At 64.6% G+C, this 11,840-nt stretch overlaps 1 protein-coding gene across 2 annotated transcripts; it reads right to left on the bottom strand.

Moving 5' to 3' along the window:
* Positions 1-9,480: 9,480 nt before the first annotated feature.
* INS (insulin) lies at positions 9,481-10,339 on the bottom strand. Of its 2 annotated transcripts, none has more exons than XM_032358311.1 (3): positions 10,281-10,339; positions 9,931-10,133; positions 9,481-9,706 (listed from the first exon to the last, which is right to left on the bottom strand). In XM_032358311.1, the coding sequence occupies exons 2-3, from the start codon at positions 10,115-10,117 to the stop codon at positions 9,564-9,566; spliced, it is 330 nt and encodes a 109-aa protein (XP_032214202.1). In that variant the 5' UTR covers positions 10,118-10,133; positions 10,281-10,339; the 3' UTR covers positions 9,481-9,563. The 2 variants fall into 2 exon arrangements, with proteins under 2 accessions (XP_032214202.1, XP_032214204.1); XM_032358313.1 differs by having other exon boundaries at positions 9,931-10,149; positions 10,281-10,325.
* Positions 10,340-11,840: the final 1,501 nt, after the last annotated feature.

The raw sequence follows: 11,840 nt of genomic DNA, 5'->3' as shown, positions 1-11,840 counted from the left end.
CGGTGGATAAAGAGGACCGGGGAGTCCCCGGTGCCCAGGCCTCTCTGCTGAAGCTGCCCGGCCGGTGATCCGCTGGTCGGGCCAATATTAGCAGTCGCCGCCAAAGCAGGGGGTGCTCTGGCCGTGGTGCCCAGACCCTCCAGCCGGGTTGACGAGGCGGAGGCGGGGGACGAGGCCGAGGCTGGAGAGACGATGAAGGGCACTTTTAGAGTGTGCATTATAACAGCCCCTAGCCGCGGGAGAGGCCCTCCTGCGCTGAGCGCGGCACCTGCTCAAATGCCAACTGAAATTAGCTTTGCCCTCACCTCCTCGTCCCCTCCACGGCTTTCCTCAAGCCCCTCCAAATTGGGTAGCCTGGCGCCAACTCGGTGGTGCGGGGCCAATGGGCAGCTGGCTGGGCACCGTCTCACGCCAGGGCACAGCGCGCAGGGGGTGGGGACTTGGCCCGCCCCCTGACCCCACGGAGAGGCGTGTGTGGGCGGGGACGCAGACCGGAAGCACTCCCCCAGGAGGTGGGACTATGTGGAGGGGTGGGGAGGGGGTGGGGCCTCCTGAGATTGACACTTGGCAGTCACTCGACACCCTGGTATGCCGGTGGGCGTGGCACGGGTAAAATGGCGACGGGCCATATGCAGAAAGAAGCAGGGTTCGAGATGAATCAGAAAAAACTCTTTTTAGGTGCTTCCCAGGCAGCTGCAGTGCAGCGCCTTCACGTAATTTCTTCCTTCAGGGTAAGGGGCCTCATCTAGGAGCTTCCTCCCTTCACCAGTCGCTTGTGATCGGGCCCCCGCACCACAAGTGTGGTGGCAGGTGGCAGCTCTGAGCTCCAGTCCTGCTCACAGATACTGAGGGTGGGATGTTGGGTTCACAGCCTCTGAGCCTGGATGAAACTTCAGTCAAGGCACAGCCTCAGAGCCATCAGCAGCCGGGGGAGGCCCCAGGCAGATGTGCTGCCGGCCTGCACTAAATCTCCCTGGGGATTTAAACCCCCTTCTCCAAGCTTGCAGGGAGAGCAGGCGGCAGAGCAAAGACTCACTAAGAAGCAAAGACATGTGCGCTTCTGAGAAGGCCACCAGTCCCACATCCCCCCAGCACCCTGCACCCCAGCTTACCCAGCTAACTGGTACATACTAGTGTTTGACTCTCACTGTCCTTTTCTCTCTCAAGCTCTCACCTGAATTCCTTTCCTTACCTTGCGGGATGGGGCATCTGGTAGGGAGGACAGAACTTGTGGTGGGAGGAGAGACTTGAGGGGGGCTCAGGTCTGGCAAGTGTGTCTCAAAGGATGCAGATGCTCTGCAACCACACCACCCTACTGGAAGAAGGCAGGTGGGACTCCTTCCTGGGTTCTTGGATGGGGAGGGGTGCCGCAATGCTAAAGGGCCGTGATCCAGGTCTGGGACACATAGAAGGGAGTCAGTGTGAAGCAGTTCACACTTCTTGGGGTATAGAAGTCACCTGATCATGCTGGTTCTTACTCTGCTGTGGGCTCAGTGGCTTGAAGGCTTTGCATCCTGTGTTGTCCCCTGGTATCTGCTGCAAGATACCCAGATTTTCCAAGGAGCTACTCCCAGGTCCTTAATGGGAAGACTTAGTGGGGACTTGCCAAGCCACGGGTGGAGCTAGAGAGAGTGTAAGGGCTGACCCCAGACCAGACATGAGGCTACCACTGGAGGCCCACCAAACTGAGAAGGTGGGCAGATAAGGGGCTGAAAAGAAAGTAGCCTTTCAAACCCCCAGATCACTTCCTGGAAATTTGGAAGCTTCCAGACCCCAAACAGTGTCTTGAACCTGAGTTCTGCCCTAATCTGGATTCCCATCCCAGACCTTGCCCCAAAGGGAATCAAGCAGGACAATTTTAATCCACCAGAATCTTTGAACCCAGAGTGCTTAAGCAAGGGGAGGGGAGCAGAGGATAAAGGTCAGGGCGGGGAAGGCCCATGGAAGACTAGCTAAGCCATGGCATCACTGAGGCTGGACTAGAGGCACTGGGTCAGGGAGGTGGGTGTGAGGGCTGGGACCGACATCCCTGCATTCCATTTCTTTTCCATGGTGGAGGGAAAGCACGTGGCCAATAAGGGATACAGGAAGTGGGAAGGAACACAAAAGGGACAAATTTGGAGAGCCTGATTGAACTAAATCTCACTTGGAATTTAAACCACTCCCCCAAGCTTGCAGGGACACCTCATAAGTAAAACCTCTTTGCCCCACTGCCTGGAAGAAGATCATCCCATCCTGGGGTTCTGGCCAGAACCTCATTTATCCAGGAGACTTCTGGGGCACCTGCAGAAATCCCAAGTGTGGAGTTTCTGCTGCTTGGTGGCTTGCATGGCCTAATGCTGACACCTGGTGATCACTTCTAGAATTACAGAGGAAGAGTCCAGGGGTCTTAGTACAACTTGCACTCTGGGGAGAGGGCTGAGGGGGCCAAAGGATGCTTGTCTCTACAGAACAGACCCCCCCCACCACAGCATCAGCATACAGGTGGGCTCTGCACCTTTGTGTGCTCAGGTCAGAGGCTTCTATCTGCCTCCATCCTGGCATTACAGAACAGGTGGTGGAGGAAGGCCTAAGGGAATTCCCCCTTTGGGGGACTCCCTGACACCAGCAGATGTGGCATGGCAGATGCCCAAAACCATAGGTGCAACCTGGGACACCTTCTAGAAGCATTGTTGTGTGTTCTGAAAATTAGAGGAGCCTGTATTATATTTGTATCTGAATAAAATCAGATCTATTACTGGGAGTCTCCGGGAAGAAAGTTAATGCTAGGACCCCTTCCCAAGGTTGGACTAGGGGTCCACCCCTTCCCAGGGTGGGCTGAATTTTGTTCTCCAAGCCCACTGGCTGAGCAGGATTTTCCAAATCTGACCCGAGCCCGACACCTTGTGGCCACTAGTGGATGTGCAGCCACAGCCTCAGGAAGCCTAGTTTCCCTTCAATCCTTAATAGTGACGCCTGGGTAAAAACAGGGTCACTTTCCCAAGCCCAGGACTGGAGAGAATCCCGTCATGAACGATTGAGGCTTTGTCTCAGAAGGCTGGCACCATCAGATGCCCTCGACTCCCCGCATCTGTGCAGCAGGTCATCTGACCTCCTAGGGAGACTGCTGGGGCTGCACGAAGGCTGGAAGACCTCCAGCCAGCATCACTAGGGCCCGGGAAGCCAGGCGTGATGGAGGGCATGGGAGGGGTGGGCAGGAGGAGGCCTGGAGGCTGGCCCGGCTCGAAATCTGGTTCTGCCCCTGGAGGTTGCCCCCGGGCGTCTGCCTCCCCTGATCCCATGGGTCCCTCGTGTCAGGACACAGAAGCCTGGAATCAGTGTGGCACGGAATGAATGGTAACAAACACTATTACACTCTCCTGATGTGAGGTGCGTGTCTGCCCCCGACTCCCCTGGCCGATGGCACTAGAACATTTTTTCTTGGGGCCATAATGCGGGGCAGCCTACATGGCCAGTAGCACAGCCTCGGGCCCTGGCTGGTCCTGGTCTCTGCCCTGTTCCTGGCCTCCTCTCCATGGGGGCCCTCCAGGACCCCAGCCCTGAGGCTCCACCCTTGGGGAGCTGGGTCCTCCTGGCAAGGGCCCCTGAACACACCCACGGGCCACACGGTGGGGACTGCATCCGCTTCCTCTTGCCCACAATCCTGGGCGGGCTATCAGACCCACGGGGCTGTCCCCGTGCCACCAAGCCCCAGAGAGGGAAGCAGCTTGTCGGACACGGAAGCAAGCAGCAGAGTCAGGAGAGATCACCGAGCCTGAAGCCTGGCCTTGGCCTTCTGCGACCCCTCACCCACGTGCCTGGCCCACTGGGGACGGGGCTTCCTGGGGTGACAGTGGCACCTGGCATGCCACGCTGGGCCTTCTCAGCAGCCAAGGCAGGGACAGTCTCCTCTGGTGTCCCTCCGAGAGATGAGGAAACTGAGCCCCGGAGAGCTTCAGTAGGTTTCCCAGAGCAGAGGGAGGACTTACGCCCCCACCCGCCTGGCCTTCAGCGAGACACTGGCCTGGGTGGGCACTCAGCGGTCGGGTGGGCCCATGTGCTGAGGCCTGAGGAAGGAGAGGCGCTCACAGGGCTCTGCCCATCATGTCCTTCAGACCTCAGCCTGTCCCTTCTTTTTGGGTGGGACCAGCCCGTGTCCAACCACGAGGAGGGTCGTGGGGGGCATCTGTGTGAATACAGCTGCCACTGCGGCTCCGGGGAGGGTAGCACGGGCTGCCCCGACCCCGCCATCCCTGGGCTAGGTTTGTCCCAGCCACAACAACAGCCTGATGTGGGTCTGTCCTCAAGGTTGAGATGCCTGTGTCGGGGCAAAAGACACCTCCTCCAGGAAGCCTCCCAGCCTGCTTTCTCTTCTGACTCTGACCGTGTGTGGCTAGAACTGAGGACTGAGGTGCTTCTCAGCCAACTCTTCCTTCTTCCAGAGGCAGCCTCTCTGCCACTTCCTTTCCCCACAGCTGGGCCGGGGTCCAGAAAGCACCTCCATGGGCAACCAAGGACCCAGTCATCCTCTAGGCCTGGAGAGGGCCTGCCTGCCCTTTTCCCATCCCCGACCCTCAAAGATCTCCTTGACGGGTTGAGCGTGTCAGACCACTGTGGAGGGCCAGGGTGGGCCAAGGAGAGGGGGGAGGGGGAGGGCGGGCAAGGGAGGGTCAGGGGACATCAGGGAGGGCCAGGGAGGGCTACAGAGGGTCAGGAAGGGCCACGGACGGTCAAGGAGGGTTAGAGAGGGCCAGGGAGGGCCGTGGGGGTGGGGGTCAAGAAGGGCCGGGGGGGTCAGGGTGAGCCAGGGAGGGCCAGGGAGGGTCATGGGGGGTCAGGGGGGGCCAGAGCCCCAGGCCAGAGCCTCAGCTTCATCCCAGGCCTCCCAGATTCACCCGCTCCCAGCCCCGTCCTTGTGGCCCACTGAGCACCCATGCAGGACTGAGCCGCAGTTCAGAACGGGAGGTCTAGGGAGGGAAGAGACTCTTCGAGGTCCCTCAGCAACTGGGCCTGGGGCGTTTGGGGGGGGCAGGCAAGGTGGCCCCGCGGGAGCTGGGCTGGAGCTGGGCCAGGCTCCGAAGGGAGGACGGCCTTTGAAGAACAAAGGAGCGGGCTCGGGGTCCCAGCAGGAAAGGCCCCAAGCTGGCAGGGCTGCTTGGACGCTGGCTCTGTTTTCCAAAAACACAGATGGGCCAGGAAGGGGGTCAGAGTGAGGCCGGGAACATGGGCCCCCTCCCCCCCCAGGTTCTGATGGCTCAGCAGCGAGTCCACATGGGGCTGGAGGGGGCGGGGCCAGCCCAGAGGCTCGGGGGCTTCTGACCCCCAGGCTGGGGACCTCTAGGCTGGAGTGGTCCGGCTCTCATGGGTTCACAGATGGGGACCCCGAGTGTGGCTGAAGGGCTCGGGCTCAGCCCCCGGTGACCTTGCGATGTCAGTCCGGGGCTCAGCCTCGCAGGTCTGGACATTGGGAGCCTCTCTGGGTGAGGAGAGCTGGGAAACAGCACCCACGTCCGCCCCCCGCCTCACGGATTCCAGCTGCCACATAGCCGTGGGCCCAGCAGTGCCCCCAGGATGCCAGGTCTCAGCCCAGTGCCTTGGCGGGGGTGGGGGGGTAGGGACTGTGGGGTGCCGCTAGAAGGGGCAGCCTCAAGGACCTCAGGGACCTCCCCATGGGACCTCCAGCCCATTGGGACCTGTCCTCCCCCCGCTGCAGATGGACCGGGGGAGGGATGAGGCTGGCCGGGACCTGGGAGCTGCGGGCCCCAGGGGTGTGTGTGGGGACGGTGCACTGGCGGGACTTGGCGCCAGTGCGGCCTGACTGCGTGGCCGTGAGACAATGGGGAGCCCCCCCGTCAGCGTCCACTTTCGAAGGAATCTGCCTCGCTGTCCCTGTGCCGAGGCCAGAAACAATAGTGCTGGACGGAGGGCGGGGGAGGCCCGGCCCCCCCGACCCTGTTTATCTCTGCACTTTCCAGACCCCTGTCCGCCTCCGACCCCAAAATGTTCTTTCTGGAACTGACCTCTCTCCTCTCAGCACTACATGGGGATGCGGGTGGACAAGGGAAAGAAACACCCCTGCCCCAGCGGCCCCTGCCCGAGGCCTCCCCGGTCCCAGCGCCCCTGCCTCACCGAAGCCTCCCGGCTCGAGGGGCCGGCTGGCCTGACAGCAAGCACCGGCCCCACAGCCCCCAGACCCCAATTCCTCAGAGCCCCGCAGACCGTCAGCAGAGGGTCCCACTGTACACGGGGCCGCGACGCCTTCAACCACCGTGTGGGCTACGGGCTGCTGGAGGAAGCCGCCCCCAGGAATGTCCCACCCCAGGCCCCAGGTCCCCACCACTCTGGGGGCCGGGGCTCAGGCTCTCACTGGAGACTCCCAGAATGCTGGGGACCTGGGGCTTTTGTCCAGCTGCTCCCGCGGGGAGGCCCGGTCCCCAGAGGCTGGGGGCTGAGACTGTCCCTGTCCTAAACACCAAGGCCTCTAAAGCCAGTGTTCCCCCAGCCCCGCTGAGTGCGCCCTGGCAGGAACTCGGAGGCGAGCGGACCCCTCCAGAGCTAACCGTTGGCCTGGACAGCGCCCAGGGACCGCATCAAAAGTGGGGCTTTGGTGCCCTCTGCTGGTCATGTCTGTGAATGGCCGCCCCGGCCCCCTTGCTGGCGTGGACAGGTGCCTGCTCCCGGAAGCCGCATGCACTGGGGGCCTGCCCTGCCTGGGTCCGAGGACAGGCTCCCTAAGGGGGCGACACAGGGGTCTCCCCTCCCAGCTGAGTGGGATGCAGACCCTGGCTGGGGCTCGGCCGGGGGGCCTTTCCGGAAGCTCAGCCCACTGGTCCCTGGTCTCACTCCCTCTCCTGGGCCGGCCCCCCGCCCGGCACCAGGCCTCCAAGGGTGGCAGCGGGGGACGGAGCAACGCTCTGGCATCCCTGCAATGCCTCCCTTGCCCCTCAGGGTCTGCTCAGGCCTGGAAAACGGTGAGGACAGTAAATATTTACTGACGGGGCAGGGCAAATACTGCCCCCAGGGCCAGGAGGAAGGGCCTGTATGTCGGTGCCAGGAGCAGGTGCAATCTGGGGAGCCAGCCTGGAGATGGCGGCGCGTCCTCCGTGCGTGGGCACCAGAGGACACACATCCCGGCTCCAGCCTCGGTCTCCCCACCGCACTGGTACTTGTGACGGTGGAACACGGGCCAGACAGGAGAGCAAGCGTGTGGGGAGGGATGGGCTGCGGCATCCCCTGGGAGACCCCGGCCCTTCGGTGAGGGGCTGGGCGACCCAGCATGGTCAGGCGGCTGCTCCTCCACATCCCGCTGTCATGGCTAAGGGGCATTTGGACAGAATGCCGCTGACGGCAGTGCCCCTGCCAGGCCCGTGGGCGAGGGAAGCCCAGGTTCCAAGGGTAGGCAGGGTCTGAGGCCATGGGACGACTGTCCTCCCGATTCCCAGAAGGGGCGGAGCCTGGGCCCGGAGGGGGTGGCAGAGCCAAGGTCTGTGGGCCTGGCTTCCATGGGGTGACCTGGGGGCTCTGAGAAACCGGGGCATCTGGGGTTCAGGGCTCAGGGGGGTGTCCAGCAGGAGACTGGGTCTGACCCCACCTCCGCCCCCGGGGACCCTGGTGACTGTGGATGTCCACTTCTCTCTGCTTCTGGGATCCCCGTGTCGGAGGGGGTACGGCGAGTCCCCGCCCGCCTTGTCAAGAACACTGCCACGGGGGGCTGAGGGGCTGGTGCGAGAGGCTGGGCAGGAGGGTCTGGGTCTCAGGGCCGCGGTAAGTTTCAGGAGAGAAGCGGGAGACAGGCCCCCGGCAGGGGGCCCAAGGGTGGCCGCACACCATGACCAGGTCTCTTGGGTGGGCAACCCTCCCAGTGGACATGAGCCCTCTCCTGAGCCTCCCCCACAACGGAACACCCCCGAGCCCCCTGCGGCCCCCACGAGAAGCCGCACTGGCGCCAACTGAGAGGGCCCGTACCCTCCGGCTCCCAGCTCCACGGGATCTGCTGGCACCTGAGGGGGGGCCTCTGGGTCATCTTTCAGGGTCTTGCCCACAAGCCGGCCAGCCAGGACACGGGCTTGGCTAACCGCTGCTTCGAGGGCACCCTGACCCCGGCGGCCTGCTTCCCCGTCCCAGCCGCACCCAGGCCGGCTGTGGGTGCTTACGTACCTCAACTCGCGCGGGACGCCCCTGTTTCTACCCCCGCGATGGGGCCGGGTGTGCCCACGGACGATTTGCTGCCGATGCCAGCCGTCTTCTCCCTTCTCTTCCAGGTGCCCGGTCCTGCCCTCAGCTCCAGGGGCGGAGCTAGCTGGGGACCAGCGGCCTCCGGGGCGGGGGTGATGTCGCGGGGGCTGGGGGTGGCCCAGGAGGGAACCAGAGGGCTGCAGGGAGGCTGCCGAGACGGCCAGGCCCTCCCAGGAGGGGGATGTCCTTGTGGCCGCGAGGCCGCCCCTGAGTGGTCTGCAGACTTGGGTCCCGGGTGCCCAGTCCCAGGCCCAGCCACCCCGAGCCCCGAGCCCGGGCGGAGCCTTCAGGAGAGGCGCAGATTGGTTTGGCCTGGGCAGCCAGCCGGCCGGGCTGGTGTGCAGCCAGGGTGACCCGCTGACCTCCCAGGCCACAGCCAGTCCAGACAGCCCCCAGGCTCTTTGGCACACCAGGTGATGGCCTAGGCGGGGTGCCCAGTGGACCCACACCAGAGGAACCCTAAAGACGTGAATGCCAAGTGACTTCGTCCTTAGGCCCAAGGGCCCTTCTGGGACTGACCACAGTGTCTGGGCTGCTGAGCGGGAGGAGAGGGCCGCAGGGCAGCAGGGACACCTGACCCGGGCGCTGTGGGCTGCAGTACTTGGGGGTACACAGCCGAGACACCCTTGAATGCTAAGCCCAAGGTCCCTGCCCAGTGCCACAGGGTCCGAGTTTATCCTGCAGCCCAAGCCTGCCGTTTGGCGGCTCCTGATTCCTCCAGGACACGCATGGGTTCCTCTGGCTGGGTCTGAGCTGGGCTGGGGCAGCCCTGGGCCTGCCCAGAACAGGGGTGGCCGACGGGCACTAGAGAGGCCCCGGGCAGCCTCTTAGGCCCTTCTCTGTCCCCTGCCCCTGCAAGACCCCGAACTCCACTCAGCTCCGTCAGAAATAGCTCCCGAGGTAGAACACCGCCAGGCTGCGCGGGGAGAAATTGCCGTAATGTTCTCCTTCTCTCCCCTTGGAAAGCGCTCTGGGGGCCCTGAGAACTCAAGGCTTTGGTGCTGAGAGAGTGTGCTCCCAGCCAGCGCCCCCAGGCCCCCCCAGAGACCCCAGAGCCCTTCTCTGTTCTGTCCTGGGCAACCAGGGGCCGTGGGGGTCTCCCAGCACCCGGGACGGGGGGGAGCTTACCCATGGGCGCCCAGGGAGCAGGGGCTGAACTTGGAGGGTCCGGTGCAGAGAGCAGGACAGGGATCTCTGGAAGGCCCCCCTGGCCCCCCGGCTCCCCGGCCGACACCTCCGTCCCCACGCCACACAGACAACGCCAGCCAGGCTCATTTAAGGGTTTATTAACTCGCTTGGGGTGCAGGGTGTCAAAGGTCCCGGGGACGCCGGTGCTTGGGGCGCGCGCCCTAGTTGCAGTAGTTCTCCAGCTGGTAGAGGGAGCAGATGCTGGTGCAGCACTGCTCCACGATGCCGCGCTTCTGCAGGGCCCCCTCCAGACCCAGGGCCAGGCCGCCCGCGCCAGGCGCCCCGCCCAGCTCCGAGTCCCTCGCTGCGGGAGCAAGGCGGGCAGCGGGTCAGGGAGAGAACGCGCTCCCCTGCCTGTCCCGTCCCAGCCCCCCGCCGCGCCGCTGGACCCCAGGCCCCCTGGGGCGGCGCCAAGGCCGGAGCCCGCAGGGTCCTCTCTGCCCCTCACGTACTGGGGTCGCAGGGGAATGTCTTTGTTCTTGTTAACACGCCACCTGACTGCCCCCCAGGGGCCGGGGCGGGCCTCACCCTGCAGGTCCTCGGCCTCCCTACGGGCCTTGGGCGTGTAGAAGAAGCCGCGTTCCCCGCACACCAGGTACAGCGCCTCCACCAGGTGGGAGCCACACAGGTGCTGGTTCACGAAGGCTGCGGTCGGGGCCGGCGCCCAGAGGGCCAGCAAGGCCAGCAGGGGCAGGATGCGCATCCAGAGGGCCATGGCGGGGGACGGGGACCTGGGGATGGACACAGCTGAGGCCGGAAGGGGCATGTGTCCCAGCCAGGACCCCCCACCCTGTGCTCACCCCCCAAACGCTCGGAAGCAGGAGCTCCCTGGCTTCTGGGGCCCAGACACCCCACACAAGGAGCCCACGGGGACAGACCTGCTAGCTGTCCGGGTCAGGGTGCAGCTGGTCCTGGGGGTTGGCGGCCACGCGGCCCTCCTGGCTTTATAGTCCCTGACCCCAGCGCCTGGTCCATTAGGGCCCCCAATCAGGGTGGCAGATGGCGGGGGGCTGAGGTGGCGATTTCTGGATCATTTCCCCTGTGCTGGGGCCGCAGGAGCCACTCCCGGCCGTCAGCTCCTCCGGGCCGTGGGGTCATTAGAGTCCTAACGAGGGGCCTGATGGCCACTCGCAGCTGGCGGCCAATGTCCACCCCCCGCGGCCTTGCCTGAGCCACATTTTCCACATTAGTCCAGGGGCGCTGGGGCCAAGAGGAGGGGCTCCTCCTGCCTGGCCCCCAGACCCCTCACGGTCTTTGGTCTGCCGCCCGGGCCCCTCGGATGGCACAAGGCCGTGGGGGTGTGGGGGAGCACCCCGTCCCTGCTCACGGCCCCACCCCCACCCCAGCACGGGAGCCTTGCTGAGACCCTCAGCGCCCAGGGCGCTGCCCTGAGGGCCGAGTATGGGGACCAGCCGCGGTGTGGACGCTGGGCTAGGCCTCCTCTCTGCTGTGGGGGCAGCACACAGCCCTGCCCACACTCCCCTCCGTGCGACCCCGGTTTCTAGTGGGCCTGGCCAGCTCCCCACACTACCCCTTTCAGACCAGCGACTTCCTTGGCTATCATACGGTGTGGGCCCCTGGGGTGCTCCCCCGGGCCCTGGACAGGACGAGGAGAGTGGTCAGGACCCTCCCCAACCCCGCCGCCGCCTCTCGCCATTTCTTGCCATCAGGGTGCGTCTGTGACAAGATGAGTCCTGCCTCTTCCTGTTGCCTCAGATCAAGGGCCCGGGGGGTGTCAGGGCCAGCCCTCAGCCCTTTCCCAGGTCTCAGCGGGGATCACAGCCCTCAAAGATGGCCCCACCGGTGTCTCGTGGGCTGAAGAAATGCAGGTATTGGAGGCCTGGGCATGGGCGAGGTGCTTAAGGCACAGGTGATGGACAGACCGACCGCCACGGAGGGCTGCGGGAGAAGCCTCTGTCTGGGAGGGCCTTGATGGGTGAGGAGGAGTCTGCTGGACCGACATCCTAAAAGCTTCATGCCAGGGCCCTGGGGGTGGGGCGGGGATGGCTGCCGGGAGTGAGCAGGCCCGGGAGTGAGCAGGCCCGGGAGTGAGCAGGCCCGGGAGGCGGACGCGCATTTCCCACCCCGCAGCACGGAAGGCGGAAGCCCCAGGCTGCTCTCTCCGAGGACAGGGGCCAAGTGGGAGGAGTGGGCCCCTGGGCTAGGCCGGCCCTGGAGGATGTGGGAGGCTGCAGCTGCAGGGCTATATCGAGACCCCTCAAGTGAGCTGAGGTACATCTCACGCAGCCTGAATCCTGCCGCGGCCACCTTGCTGGGACTCAGGCCCAGAGACGTCATCTGTGAACCAGCGGCGGGGGTGGGGAGGGGGGCGCCTCCGGGCTCATCCCCGCACCGGCTACGCGCTGGCCCCTGAGCCCCTGTCCGCTAGTGGGGACACCCGGCTTGTGGGGAGGCCCCAGGCTATAGCCCTGCCTTGG

The sequence above is a fragment of the Mustela erminea genome, chromosome 9 (genome assembly GCF_009829155.1).
Source record: "Mustela erminea isolate mMusErm1 chromosome 9, mMusErm1.Pri, whole genome shotgun sequence".
Taxonomy (NCBI): domain Eukaryota; kingdom Metazoa; phylum Chordata; class Mammalia; order Carnivora; family Mustelidae; genus Mustela; species Mustela erminea.
Note: the sequence above shows the minus strand (reverse complement) of the source record. Positions and strands in the feature narration are given on the sequence as shown.

Excerpts from the sequence above, each read along its gene's own strand:
- INS (XM_032358311.1), bottom strand. The coding sequence starts at position 10,117 with ATGGCCCTCTGGATGCGCATCCTGCCCCTGCTGGCCTTGCTGGCCCTC. Across the intron at positions 9,707-9,930 it reads GGAGGCCGAGGACCTGCAGG|CGAGGGACTCGGAGCTGGGC; the intron begins GTGAGGCCCGCC and ends TTGCTCCCGCAG.